The following is a 13,954-nucleotide window of genomic DNA, read 5'->3' on the forward strand; positions in this document are numbered from 1 at the left end:
ATTATATTATGGAAGTTCAAAAACATAATGACGTCTTTAAATGTAAGCTATGGAATCTGGTATATTTTTTTTTCAATTATGGATGTGATTTGATACATAGATTATTTGTATTTCTTCCCCTTAATTCATTATTCTTAATATTGCAGTATAATGTTCTCCACTATCAATAACTTTTTTTTTATTTTCAATCTTTTTTTTCAATTTCTTTTTTATCCTCTTATTTATATTAAACGTTTTTTCTGTACTTTTTGTCCATTATTCACAATTTTGAAGAGAGGAGCAACACATACGAGATGGCCATTCAAACTCTTCGGTCGAAGTACACAAAATGTAAGGTGCTCCGAAAGAGTAGGTAGATCCTTTTCAACTTATGAGATAAAGCATACCCAGACCCTCATGAATTGCAAATTAAATTTTGGTTAAAGTATGTGCGTCTTTGAAAATAAACTCATCATAGATACCAGGACTAAATTAAGTATATACACCAGACGCTCGTTTCGTCTACAAAAGACTTATCAGTGACGCTCGAATCCAACAAAGTTAAAAAGGCCAAATAAATTACGAAGTTGAAGAGCATTGAGAACCAAAATTCCTAAAAGTTTTTCCAAATACAGCTAAGGTAATCTATGCCTGTGGTAAAAAAAAACCTTAGTTATTCAAAAAATTCAAAAATTTGTAAACAATAAATGTATAAATATAACCATATCAATGACAATTCATGTCAGCACAAAAAGTGCTGACTACTGAGCTTGTGATACCCTCGGGGAAATAAATCTGCACCAGCAGTGACATATACATTTTCATTCCTTAAAACTGATAATAAGAAGATTACGAAAGTAATATTTTACTTACAATTTACAAAAATCAGAACTCAAGTTGATTCTTGTCCTTCGTCAGAACAGTCAACCGTTTTACGATCAGGTTTTGCTCTTGTTTCTATATCCAACTGAAAGTGCAAAAACGTTAAATATATTTGAATTGCTAGTTTAAAAGGTCTTTACATATAAAAGATAATGTGATCTTGGTTCAATATATTTATCAAAAAACGCACAGCCTTTTCCGATAATTTTATAAATAACTAACAAATTTATAAAAGGGGTAATTGCCTATAAAATGAAGAAAGACCAAATTTTCATAGTTTCAAAAATTATCAATACGACACGATTAGACAAATCCAACAACTTGTTTTTAATTTGATGCCCCTACACAATTAAGTATAATATGTCTTCGACATTCCGTCATCTAATAATAAAAAGTACCGGTATTTGGTCAAAATGCCAAAATGTACCATACAAATAACAGCAATGGTAATTTCAATTGCTCCGAAGAACATTTAAAAAAAACCATAATCACACAAGTTCAAACGTTACAATCCACCTCATCATGTCGAGTTTGTTTGAAAAGGTAAGATACTATAACATGCATAACATTATCAGTGTTCTCAATTAAAATATAACATATATCGTTTATTGCATTACACACCTTTTTCATTATTTCTTTCAACATTATTTCCATATTTTTCTGTCTTTCCAACAACTGAAAACGTAAACAAATAATTAAAGATCTTCGACGTACGTTTAGTAATCTATTTGGAGAACAGTAAAACATGGCTGGCCCTTGAATAATTTGTTTTTATTTTTAGTTAACAATAAAATATAACTTGTTTTATAATAATTGTCATTCCAAAGATTTTTATTGAAAATAATTTAAATTATAAACGCTTCTATTTAATGTGATATAAGACCCATTAATTTCGACCTCTTAAAATGGAGGTACACAAATGTGATGTTTTGTTACCCTTCTAAATAAGTTTTGATTACATTATGAGTATGGGTTAAACTGACGTTACATATAAAAAATGTATATCTACCACATTAGGCAATGCCAACCCTAATATACATTATAAGTCGTCAACCTGTAATTATGAATTCATGAAAATACGTTTTATTCGCAAACCGTTTTGTAAACAGTACCTGAATTTTACGCATCGTATGTAAACGTAAAAACAACACATTTTTGTTAATCAACTGTTACATTTATATTTCAAAGATATAACACTTACCTCAATACTTGTATAATTCAGATATTGTTCTACATATCAAGTAGTAACAATGATTACTAGTTTCATATCAATAAGATACTAGGTAGCCTTTAAACTGAATGAGTCACTAACCATTTGTTTCAATTCTTGCATATCTTTTAAACTATCTTCTATTTTTTCCAGTTTGTTCATTGTCTGAAAAGGTTATACAAGACATGTTTAAGAAATTTGTATTATTTTTAAATTTAATAGTTTAATGGGTTTTTTTAGAAATTTTAAATTCATCGCTATACAAGTATACCAACATACTTATGTTAATATAAAAACATTTAGTTTGCAAGTTTCATTCGGCAGTATTCGGACCAATGTTTCTGTAATATCGTGGCAATACCATCTGCACTGTGGTATCAGCCTTTTTTTCACTAGCCCAATTAGGCTATATAAAGCATTCACTTGTCAAAGTTAGCAAAAATAATTTCGGGATGCCTTTTTTGTCATCTAAATGACCTTAACTCATACTTTGCAAAACTTGCGTTCAAAGGTTATTATCTGTATCAGTAACGCGACATATCCCCATCATTATGTCAACTTTTTTAATTGTAATTGCATTGTAACAGTTTCGAAACAATTTAAATTATTTCTAAATTATGAGATCTTAAGTGTTATTGCATTTTTTGAAGTGTACTAATTTGAACGAATGTATTTCTTTACATACCTCATGATTTCGTCTGTCAGCTCTTTTAGAATCAAGTTCTCTCTGAAGAAAAGTAAACAAATTTAAACAATTTGGTTCTTTATGAATAAATAATGTTCTGCAATTGCATGTACAATGTATGTTCTACATTTTGGTTAATCATAATAAAAAGCTATCTGAAATTTGTGTCGGCTTCTTAAATCTTCATGAACACAACAACTGCGTGACATGATATAAATAAGATACTATGCAACTATCATTCTAAAAGCAAACGATACACATATAAAACAAAAATAGCACGAAGTACACGAAATCGCACGAATTTCCTCCCATTTCCACAATCTCTTGTCCAAACTATAGTATTAGAAGTTAATGATTATCTTAGCTTTTCTGAATATTATACTCTGTCATTAGGTAAAATATGTCAACATATGACGACGATAACTAATGTCAGTAACCCTATTGTTCCCAAAAAACACAAACACGTTGTGTCCTTAACACTCATCTTTTAGTACGTGCAAAGCATAAACAATCTTAATTTATTGAGTTAAAAAGACTCAAATCTAAAATATCGATCGTTGTTGATAATTTTGTGGCGAATGCCACATCAAATATATTGGTACATAGCTATTGATCCATCCAATCATTGTATTAAAGACCATTATTGTGAAGAATACGGCATACATTACACTTAAACAATCACATATCCATTCTCCGAGTCATGGTCCGTTAAATAAGTGCATTCTACACATTTTGTTAAGTTTACAGCTTAAAAGAATTCCGGCGAAAGAACCCATAAATGCTTAAATTAGTATGGCGTTCATTATCACTGAACTAGTATATATTTGTTTAGGGGCCAGCTGAAGGACGCCTCCGGGTGTGGGAATTTCACGCTACATTGAAGACCTGTTGGTGACCTTTTGCTGTTGTTTTTTTATTAAGTCGGGTTGTTGTCTCTTTGACACATTCCCCATTTCCATTCTCAATTTTATTTCCCCTTCTAAAAATCTAAAATTGATCCATAGGTATCAGACCTTTACAAACTGTTCATTGAACTGTTACCTTCCCGCTTTTCGGATCGGGATGTCAAATTATAGTCACTTACCATTTGTTTCTTTTCTTTTAAATCTTTCAAACTATCTGCTATCTTGTTCATGGTCTGAAAATAATATGCATAATATTGAAAAGTAGATTTATATGCAGTCCTTTTTTTTCAAATTCAAATGTAGTTTGTGTTACAAAAATAAAAGTTTATTTAGAAAGTTCGTTAAGAAATCAAACTTAAATTCGACAGCAAATATTTCAAAAGAGTTTCATTGATTGACATTTCTTTTGATATGTACACATACAAGCTTACATCTATCATATTCTTTAAACAAACAAACAAATGGAAGTTTTTAACTACCTTGACTGGCTATACAGCCCTTGCACGGACGGTATTCTTTAAACATGTTAAAGACAGCCAGGAAAAAGGTAAAAATAACACCAAAAACATAAACATTGTTTTGAAGAATACGCACAGAAAAACAGTCGTTACATCAATCAATGAACCTAACATGTTACATAGATCTCGATTTAATTATCGGAGAGTCACAATGTTCCTTAATGCTCTTTAACTTCGTACTTTGTTGAACCTTTTAACTATTTTGGAAACGAGAGTCACTGGTGACTGGAGTCTTTTGAAGACGAAACGCGCGTCTGGCGTATATACTAAAGTTAGTCCTGCTATCTTTGATGAGTTTATTTACTTCCCACCAAATCGACTTCAAATGAGTTCTGTATATTTTATGTCCATTGGTACATATAGTTACTCGTTTGTTTTTAATACCAAGAGTGAACATAGTGCATGTTTATATCAATATTAATTACCGCAATTGCGTCAAAATCTTCGAGGTCTATTTTCCTAAGAAAATAAGAAAAAAAAGGTTGATCACTATACATTATAATAAAGCTTGGAGGTGATACGGAATGTTAGAAAATAGTTCATTGGTATTATAAAGATTTTGTTTTATATATTATGGAAACAGGTTTAAGACAAAGACCAACTTCATTTCAAACACGATTATAATTACAATCGTATAAAGAACCAAATATATATGTGTTACTTATAGATAAGAAGATGTGGTATGATAACAAATGAGACAACTCTCCGTCAGAGATAAAATGACACCACACAAAAATTCACGACTACAGGTTAGCGTACGTCCATAAGTTCAACTACCTGGATTACTGACGTACACATCTTGATAAATAAACTATCTGATAAATGTTATAATTAAATTGTTTTGGGGTGTAAACATTTACATTTAGGGGTATTTTAAGATTCATATTAATTCATCTCTTTGAAGTTTGAATCAAGTTTCCAGTGTTCAAGCGTTATGTGTATGTGTAATGAAATTATAAAAAGAAAGAAAAAGTAGGCGGACATAATTGTTATTGGCACTTCATGGTAAAAACTAGAGTTATTCAAATTAAGACAAGAGGATCGAAAAGAAATGGAATGCACATCCTTAAGCCGATGTAGGCACAGTCTATTGAAAAAATGATATCCTGTAGATCGATATGTTTTACTAGTCCTTGTAATCATGCAATTCAATTGATCTACAGTATCTCGTAGTAGTAATACATTATCCGTATTTGGCACAACCTTTTTTGGAATTTTGGGTCTTCTAGGCTATCACCAGCCCGGTAGTCAGCACTTCGGTGTTGATATAAATATCAATTATATTTTCAATTTTATAAAATCCCTGTTTACAAAACTTTTTATTATTCCAAAAACTAAAGATTTTCTTAACCCCCCTCCCCCCCCCCCCCCCCCCCCCCCGGAGTAGATCATCTTAGCCATATTTGGCACAATGTTTTGGGATTTTAGGTCCTCAATGATCATCAGCTTTGTCATGTTTGTATTTGTTTGGCTTGATAACTGTTTTGATCGGAGCGTCACTGGTGAGTCTTATGTAGACATAACGTGCGTCTGGCGAATTACATTATAATCCTGGTACTTTTGATTGTCTGTTTATATTTTGTTTGATACTATTACGTGCGATACTAAGAGTATAGGTTAATTTATGGAAGTTGAAAACAATAAATGCAAATAATAGTTTACATATGTTTTTCAAATGTTCTGTAATGAAAATATAAATGCAGAGGATAGAACATTTACCCTTTGTTGTCCAGCGCACCTTTCTCTTCTGCATCTTCTGTCGATTTAAGTTTTAAATCATAATTCGTATCATACAGAAAAACTGAAAACATTAAAATTGTGTCATTAAGATTAAATGAGTTATTTGACAGTTTGATATTTTACAAAATGCATAGAAATTGAGCTTTGTGAGGGGAGGACGATACGCTGTTATAGATATGTATAAAGACGAGTAAATAAATGATTGAGAGATTCTTTCTAACAAAAAATCATCCTGCCTGTAAAACACCATGCATATTGTACATATATTTTAAGTAACAACCAGTACTGCCTACTTAACATATCTTATTTATGTTTTGTCAACTATTAAGTAGTTACACGTATGATGTGTACTGACGATGAATTTGTGGAAGAATTAATAATATAAATTTATTGATTTATTTATAAACTCTAGTAAATAGTCTGTCTTAACCTACAACATGTACCATAGTACATGATTTTATGAAAATACATTATTTGTAAATTGATAGGTATACCTCTGACAAGCATTGGTCGATGGTTAAGCTTTGCCTTTCCCTCATGCATGTTGTATTTATTTGATAATTTCCCTCGTAATTTCGAATAGCAAACCAATATAATTGCAGTAATTATTCCCGGTAATGCAAGTAACTGGAGATGAATTGGAAATATTGTTTTGATACTATATTCCTCAAGAAAATCAGTCTGTATCTGCCTCCAATAAAACTCAGATTGTTGTTGAACTAAATTGAAGGTGTCACTGCAAAATTAAAAGTGTAGGCATTGTTAAAGATTTTTGGAAGATTCTACAAGCAAATCAAATAACACAAATCTTAAATTAACTGATAACGCCATAGCTTGAAAACAAAAGAGACAAATATACAAATAATAAAACACATAACATAATATTGAAAACTGAGGACTAAGCATCTCGAACCCTTACAAAAACTGGGGCGGTAATGGTCTTAACATGGGTAATATTTTGGCAATCGTTTTTTTTAGATTATGACCAACACTGTTTGCATACACTCTTTTTTTTCGTACAATATCTTTTGTAAATTAACGTAAGTGTTGTGACTCTGAACGCTGCATACGATGGCGGAGAAATTATTAAAAAGGAAGAATGAAAAATTAATTTTTAAAGAACATACCCATAAATGCATAATAAGGTTAACTGCTGGTAGACATGGTAGACAAATATAAAGAAACAATAACAAAACATAAATCGTGGTTTCCTTTCAATTAATTTAATGGTGTTGTAAAATCTTAAAGTACTGCATTCAAAATGTCTTCAATAAAACATCCAGTGAAATACTCTGACTATTAGAATAAGGAATAATGTTTTTCTTTAAAATTTCGCATATGATTAGGCATATGTACCTGTACAGAGCTATCAGCAGATTTAACAGTAAAACTACTGCTATCAATCCGTATAAGGCTTTTAAGTAAGGTGTGAGGTCTTCGCCAAGTTGTGTAGCAGATTGCTGTAAACTATCATTATCGTCCGCAGTTCCATTGATTGTATTAGTACAGTTCCGTACTGTTACTTAAGTATATACAAAATAGGAAAATGAAACTATGCAAACAATTAGCTGTCGAGATGTAGTTTTGTCTCGACTGTAAGCATATAATTAAGTGAAATGCAATCTGAAGTACAGCAATAATGTGTATTAATTTATTTGCTGGAACATAATCTAGTTAGCGGGGCAAAACAATAGTCGTCAAACTGATATGTACTGATAGTAATGCAACTTCACACAAAAAGATCTTATCTAACTAACATCAGCAGAAAACTCAAACATTGAAAATTGCTTATTAATTCAAGAAATCTAAAACATGTATTAATTGGAAGGATTTTAAAATTATGGTCGGACTGATGTGCTGATAGTAATGTGACTATGAACGTTATCTAGGCAGACAAGTTAACAATTGTTGGCGCCGTCGTTGTCGAAGTCATCGCCGTTACCGAGAAAGCTATCACTATGATTTACCTTCCGTGACATTAATAGTAAAAAGAAAAATAGTGTGTTTCATGATTGCATTTTTTATTATTATTCTAATTGTTATACTTTTATTTGTGCTGTTATCAAAACTTATATGTACGTATTTGAACAATAAAAATATAACATTAACAGTTTACAAACTAAACACAGACATGCATCCGAAATGAAAGAGAACTAACTAGCATATATCTTCTCATAATGCGATTTTTATGTTAATTAAAATATATATCGATGCTTACCTTTTTCATTATTCACGTTAATTTCTCCAAATAACATCCAATAACCATTTGACATAATTTTTTCGATTTCTCTCCAACTGAACTCAGAATTTGGATATAAAAGTGCATGGAATGATACACTGTACCACACCACTATGACAGTCATAATAATCATAAAGGCAACAGTTTGTTTAATCTGAAATAAAATGCCTCACACTAATAAAACATTATACTTTAAAAAACTATTTTCGTAATGCTATCTATTGAGTCCAGAGTATGCATCTTTTCGACAGGTTATATTTTTTGTGGTCGATCATCTTGCTACTCGGAATATATAGAGCAAACAAGCGAACTTAGATTAAACACATAACACTTGTAATTTTTCTGTTTTACGGAGATGATTTCATGGAGAGATAATATAAAGCAGTTATTTTCCATCATGAATTGTATCGACCAAAAGCTGGATTTTTGTTCTTTAAGTTACTCTTAGTTGACCGAGAACCGCGATGTCCTACCACAAAGTAGATTATCTGTCAAAATAGAATATTATAATCTCTGGAGGCAAAAGTTGGAAATATGAATAAAGTCGCTTGTGTATACATGTATCTTAAAATGAAAATTTAGTATCTCTATTTACCAAAAACAAAAGGGAATTGTGTACGGTTAATTTAAGCCGTTAAAACTTTTTCAGTATTTGGTATTTAAATTTTCCTAATTTAAATATAATATATATATATTAATAAATTTCTATTTACAACGTTTTAATATTCAACATGTTCAAAGAAATACGATGATTATCAAGATTGAAGACATAATGAGATAGATCATATGTTATAATTTTGAATTGTCACCATGTTCGTCTATAAAGTAGGATACTTTTGTCTTTTTCTTCTTTATTGTTCGAAAATCAAACTAAGTCTTAACACGTTTAACGATGTCGTTGATATGATTTTTTAGTATCCAATTTACATTCAAAACAAATATGGAATTTTTACTAGTTAGCTATATATGCTATACAAAGTCATAACACATGTGGAGAGTGTTCAATATTTATTTAGTTGAATTGCATTTAAGAGTGAAAACGAGTAAACATAGAAACCCAACATACCATTTTACGTATGATGATCAACTTTGGTCCTAAAAACTCTGTCATGCAACATATATTTAGTATTCTGACGCAAAGAATCATGAATGCTAAAAGTAATAAACATTTTGACGTATTCTGGAATCCGGAGTCGTTACCAGCTCTCAGTAGCATTCCTAGCGTGTATGATATATTGAATAACCAATCTAATGTATTCCACCAATCCTTTGCGTAGCTTTTTAATTGTCCTCTCAGAAAAGCAACAATAACCTAAAATATGGTCAATTTGGTGAAATATATACAATTTGTGCTAAATTCAAATCATTTGGTGAAATATTTGTTATTGCTGATTGGTTTTTGTCGTAATTAATACAGATGTTAATACCATTGCACATAAAAAAGAAGTGCATTGATTAAATATGAGTACATGTTTATTTTCCCGAAGTTTAGTATTATTCAATCACGTTTATTGTATTTGGTTAAATCAAATCACTGTACGATTAACCTGTGCGACGGTGTCGAGTCGAATGGAAAATCGAACGGAAAATCGTATCGTGTGAATGCACATTAAAAAGTTAAACATTTTTTTTTGTATCATAAAAATTATAAAAAAAAATATCATCTTTCTCGCATACATTGTACATTCGTCTTTGCGTTTGGTGTCATCAGCATCACACAAACTAGTGTCAACCTGTAATGTTATTGCTTTAAATGAAACGTTGTATTTGTAAAGGTGAGTAATGTCAAGTTTAGCAATTTTCATTAACGATGTGAACGATTAATGAGGCTTCAATATCCAAACTACAAACAAAAAACACTGTATGTGCATTTATTATGTTTTCGTCAAACAATACTCGATACATTCCTAAAATATATCTTAAAATTCATCGTTTATCAAGAATATTTATGTTTTGTTCTATTCTGTGATCCAATTAGGCATTTTAAAAGTTAACTTCCTAAATCAAAGCTATTTTAGAATAACAGTATAGTCCAAATTCGAACGTATTGGGCTGCCCATACAATTTTAAAAAGACTTACCTGCTTAATTTCATCCACCACAAAACTGCTAATCAAAACTATGATGAAATAGTCAGATCGGGTGAGACCATTATCACCGTAGTCAAATAGCAGCATATATGCATATGCAATAAGGAGAACTAAGAACCCCAGCTGTCAAATTTATAAACAAAAAATTAAATTAAAACAGAAATGATTAACCTTGTATAGAATATGTTTTTAATCCTGTTTAATCTTTAATATATCTTACAGCATATCATAGCTGTCCTTTCTTATCGTTCTTCAGACATTTTGTCAAACAACTAAGTGTTTTGTCACTGTAATTAATCATGTTATTGACATCACGCTGAAAAGGTTACGTAGTGTGGTACTGCTCTTTTATTTAAATAATTTAGTGTAATTGTTACCGAAAAAGGCATTTTCTTTTGTAGAAAATTATAGCTAAAATGTGGTTTCATAGCTAGCTGACCTGTCACTTGTATGATAAGTCTCCGTTTAATATATAGGAATCATTTTTTTAACAAAAAAAAACCAGACATTATAGATAAAGATGTAAAACATAGGATAACAGCATTCAACACTCAGGTTCACAAAAAGTAGTACAACAGTCAACAAGCAACTTCATTAGGAAAATTAAAAGTTCTAGATATACATTCATTTGGTAAAATCGATAAAATTCTGTAATATGTGTTTACTGTACAAATTTTGAAAAACAAAATACAAAATAAAGACGTACATACCATATGTATAACTACTTTCAGGAAAGGCAACTTATACTGCTTGTAAAACCTGTATAATAAACCATGACCTATTTTGTAATATTGTGTTGTATGATAAGGTTAATAAGTTTATTAACTAGACTTTATAACTGAAAGCAAAATACTGTAAGCATCATTCTTTCTATGTTGAATGTAGAAAATATGTGAGAGTTGTCTAATAGTTCATGGTATGATTGGAGAATGGAATCATTGATTTAGATCAAATAAGAATATAACGTTTCATCTTCTGCCTCAACTAAGATATAATGATGCATTAGCTTACCAGCTGCAACAGATATCGAAAAACAGATAAGTGATTGGTAAACACAGAAGTCTATGAATTTGGAGCAAGAAACCTTCTTTTGTTGACATGGTATTCATCAAAATTTTATCGACAGACTGTTTGAACAGAAGGCCTCATCCCAAACAAAGTCATTATAGGATTGATTAGCTGGCATCACAATTAAAAGCATTAGACTTACCGACGTAATGGGCGTGATTCCATGTTAATCATCAACAAGGGCAGCAGAATTAAGTGGGCTGCAACAAGAAAAATAAATCTGAAAATCTGAAAAGAGAAAATGGATACATTGTATGGATTTGAATATCCGCCTTACGTTTTCTATATGTAAAATGTTTATACCAATTGAATACGTTTTTAAAAATACCACTTCAAGTAAAAAATGTCATTTATTTACATAAAAGTCTTTCGATCCAAAACACTAAATATGATATAGGAAAAAAATCGTACTTTAGTAGCTAAACATTCAAATAGTATAAATTGTTAGTGTTACTACTGTTACTTTTTATATACTCTTTGCATATAATTGAGATAGTCTTCTTGTCTTTAGACATTTGATGATTCCAATCGTTTCAATTTTGTTTTTTAACTTACAATATGTGTATGTCCTGATGATAACAGCAGTGATAATTTATCGTCTTTGTATTTGGATGGTTCATTAAACATTTGTCTATTGTTTTTTAGAAATACCTTGGAAAAATGTTGCCCAGAAGGAATTGTAAAATTTAATTGTAAAACTGTGATTTTTTTCCCGTTTAAAGCCCAAAATTGGGTAAAAATCAATAAATATTGGAAACTCATTATAATTGAGTACTTCCAAATACACGTAGCAAAAAAGAAGTGCACAACCATATGATTTTTTTTTCATTGATTATATTCTTTTACAGTCTTATACACCAAAACAATCAGGTCAAGACCTTTCACTAACCGTCTGCGAGTCAACTTCTTCTGTGCCATACCATTGTTTGTTTAAAACTTTCCTCACTGTGTCATTTTTCAGGAAGGTATTGTTTTCAGTATTTATAGCATCCCTTAAATATCCATGATTCAACAACAGCCTTCCAGCATGGTTTATATTGTCACCGAGCTCTGTATCTTCTGTCATTTTCTCAATCCGGTCTCTTTTAGATTCTTCAGTTATGTTATTATCTGCAATCTTATCTGCTTCGTAGATGCAGCTTGTGATACCAATGGCTCGCTCAGTAAATGCGCTATAATTCAATATGCAAAAATATCATATAAGATATTATGTCACCTAAGACTAGTGTAAATAAACAAAAAAAAAACAAATGAAATAAAGACCATTAGTTAGCATGCATGAACCTGTAAACTAAAAAGAGTATGTACAGTACAATAAAGAATTCTAATGCAATTACTTTGTATCAATGGTTTTGATTGGATGACAGTTAGAGTAAAATTCTCTTTCTCCTTGTCTGTAAGTATGGAAGCCGACATTTTGAATTGCTGAATGTATTGACATGTAATTTCTACAATAAAAAGGTTTGACGCCGGAAGCATACCTATAACGTCACCTAGTGTAGGGACTAAAGAAGCTAACATTTGTTTGCGAATTTTTTTTTAATGAAAATTTTACACTGAAATTTAAGAACCTTAGTGAGCACTCTCACATACCCCACGCCCCCACATTGTCATTAAAGAAATAAAATAAGTGTAAGAAAAAACAATTGTATAAGAAAAAATAACAATTTCCTGTCAATATGCATATCTACATAGTATGTCCTTATTATCTACAAAGAGGAGTTGAGATGACACACTGTTGAGGTAGTTCCTTAAATCAATTAAGTTCAAACAGGTGTAACTCCTAAAAAATAATTGAATCGTAATTTCCTGTCGATATGCACATCTACAAAGCGTTTCCTTATTATCTAAAAAGATTTCATGAAATTATGTTGTGTAGTTTCAGAGGAGTTGGGATGACAAACTGTTGCAGTAGTACATTGAAACAAATAAGTTCAAAGGGGCGTCACTCGATCCTAGAAGAAAAAAATGAATCGTAATTTCCTGTTGATATGCACAACTACATAATATGTCCTTTTTATCTAAAAAGGTTTCATGAAATTATGTTGTGCGGTTTGAGATCAGTTGCGATGACAAGAAACCTGACTGATGGACGAACTGACGGACTGACGGGTCAGAAACATTATACCCTCTGCAACCCGTTCCGTGGGGTATAATAATGCTTGAAATTTAATTATGAACTTAGATAACTGTATTGTATTTGAAGCTTTGTGGACGTCCATCGTTAGTTTTAGTGTCGCAAATACTCGTTAACCTGTCTCCTCTACGCGTCACCAGGTAGACTTAATTTGCGCCAGTAAAACTACCGATGGACGCCCTTAAAGCTTCGAATACAATTTAGTTATCTCTTAAATGAAGTACTGAAATATTTTGTCTTTTCAGAATATTATATATTTTTATAGACCTGAATGATTTTCGAGTAAATTCATTTAAAGGATATATACTCTCATATAAAATAAGAGCTTTTTTTCTTGACAATTAGTTCGTTCATTGTTTTAAAATTGGCTTCTCGAAATCGAAATGGCAATATTTATCGACATGCACGTTATAATCCACATGTACATTCGTCATAAACAATACTTTTTACAACAAATTGAAGCTGTCGCATTGATATTAAACTTAAGATGATTACGCTCTTC

General features: G+C 30.9%; 1 protein-coding gene across 1 annotated transcript in view; it reads right to left on the bottom strand.

Moving 5' to 3' along the window:
* The window catches only part of LOC139501765 (uncharacterized), a 29,960-nt gene that overhangs the window by 558 nt on the left and 15,448 nt on the right, over positions 1–13,954 (bottom strand). The window contains exons 17-31 of the mRNA XM_071290907.1: positions 12,205–12,487; positions 11,458–11,543; positions 10,958–11,006; positions 10,239–10,370; positions 9,225–9,470; positions 8,138–8,312; positions 7,276–7,441; positions 6,414–6,655; positions 5,899–5,980; positions 4,605–4,638; positions 3,841–3,894; positions 2,757–2,798; positions 2,174–2,236; positions 1,483–1,536; positions 853–946 (exon numbers count right to left, since the gene is read on the bottom strand). Of these exons, the coding sequence (XP_071147008.1) occupies positions 872–946; positions 1,483–1,536; positions 2,174–2,236; positions 2,757–2,798; positions 3,841–3,894; positions 4,605–4,638; positions 5,899–5,980; positions 6,414–6,655; positions 7,276–7,441; positions 8,138–8,312; positions 9,225–9,470; positions 10,239–10,370; positions 10,958–11,006; positions 11,458–11,543; positions 12,205–12,487 (1,783 nt within the window). The 3' untranslated portion in view covers positions 853–871. The remainder of the gene's footprint in view (positions 1–852; positions 947–1,482; positions 1,537–2,173; positions 2,237–2,756; positions 2,799–3,840; positions 3,895–4,604; positions 4,639–5,898; positions 5,981–6,413; positions 6,656–7,275; positions 7,442–8,137; positions 8,313–9,224; positions 9,471–10,238; positions 10,371–10,957; positions 11,007–11,457; positions 11,544–12,204; positions 12,488–13,954) is intronic.

The sequence above is a fragment of the Mytilus edulis genome, chromosome 13, assembly GCF_963676685.1.
Source record: "Mytilus edulis chromosome 13, xbMytEdul2.2, whole genome shotgun sequence".
Taxonomy (NCBI): Eukaryota; Metazoa; Mollusca; class Bivalvia; order Mytilida; family Mytilidae; genus Mytilus; species Mytilus edulis.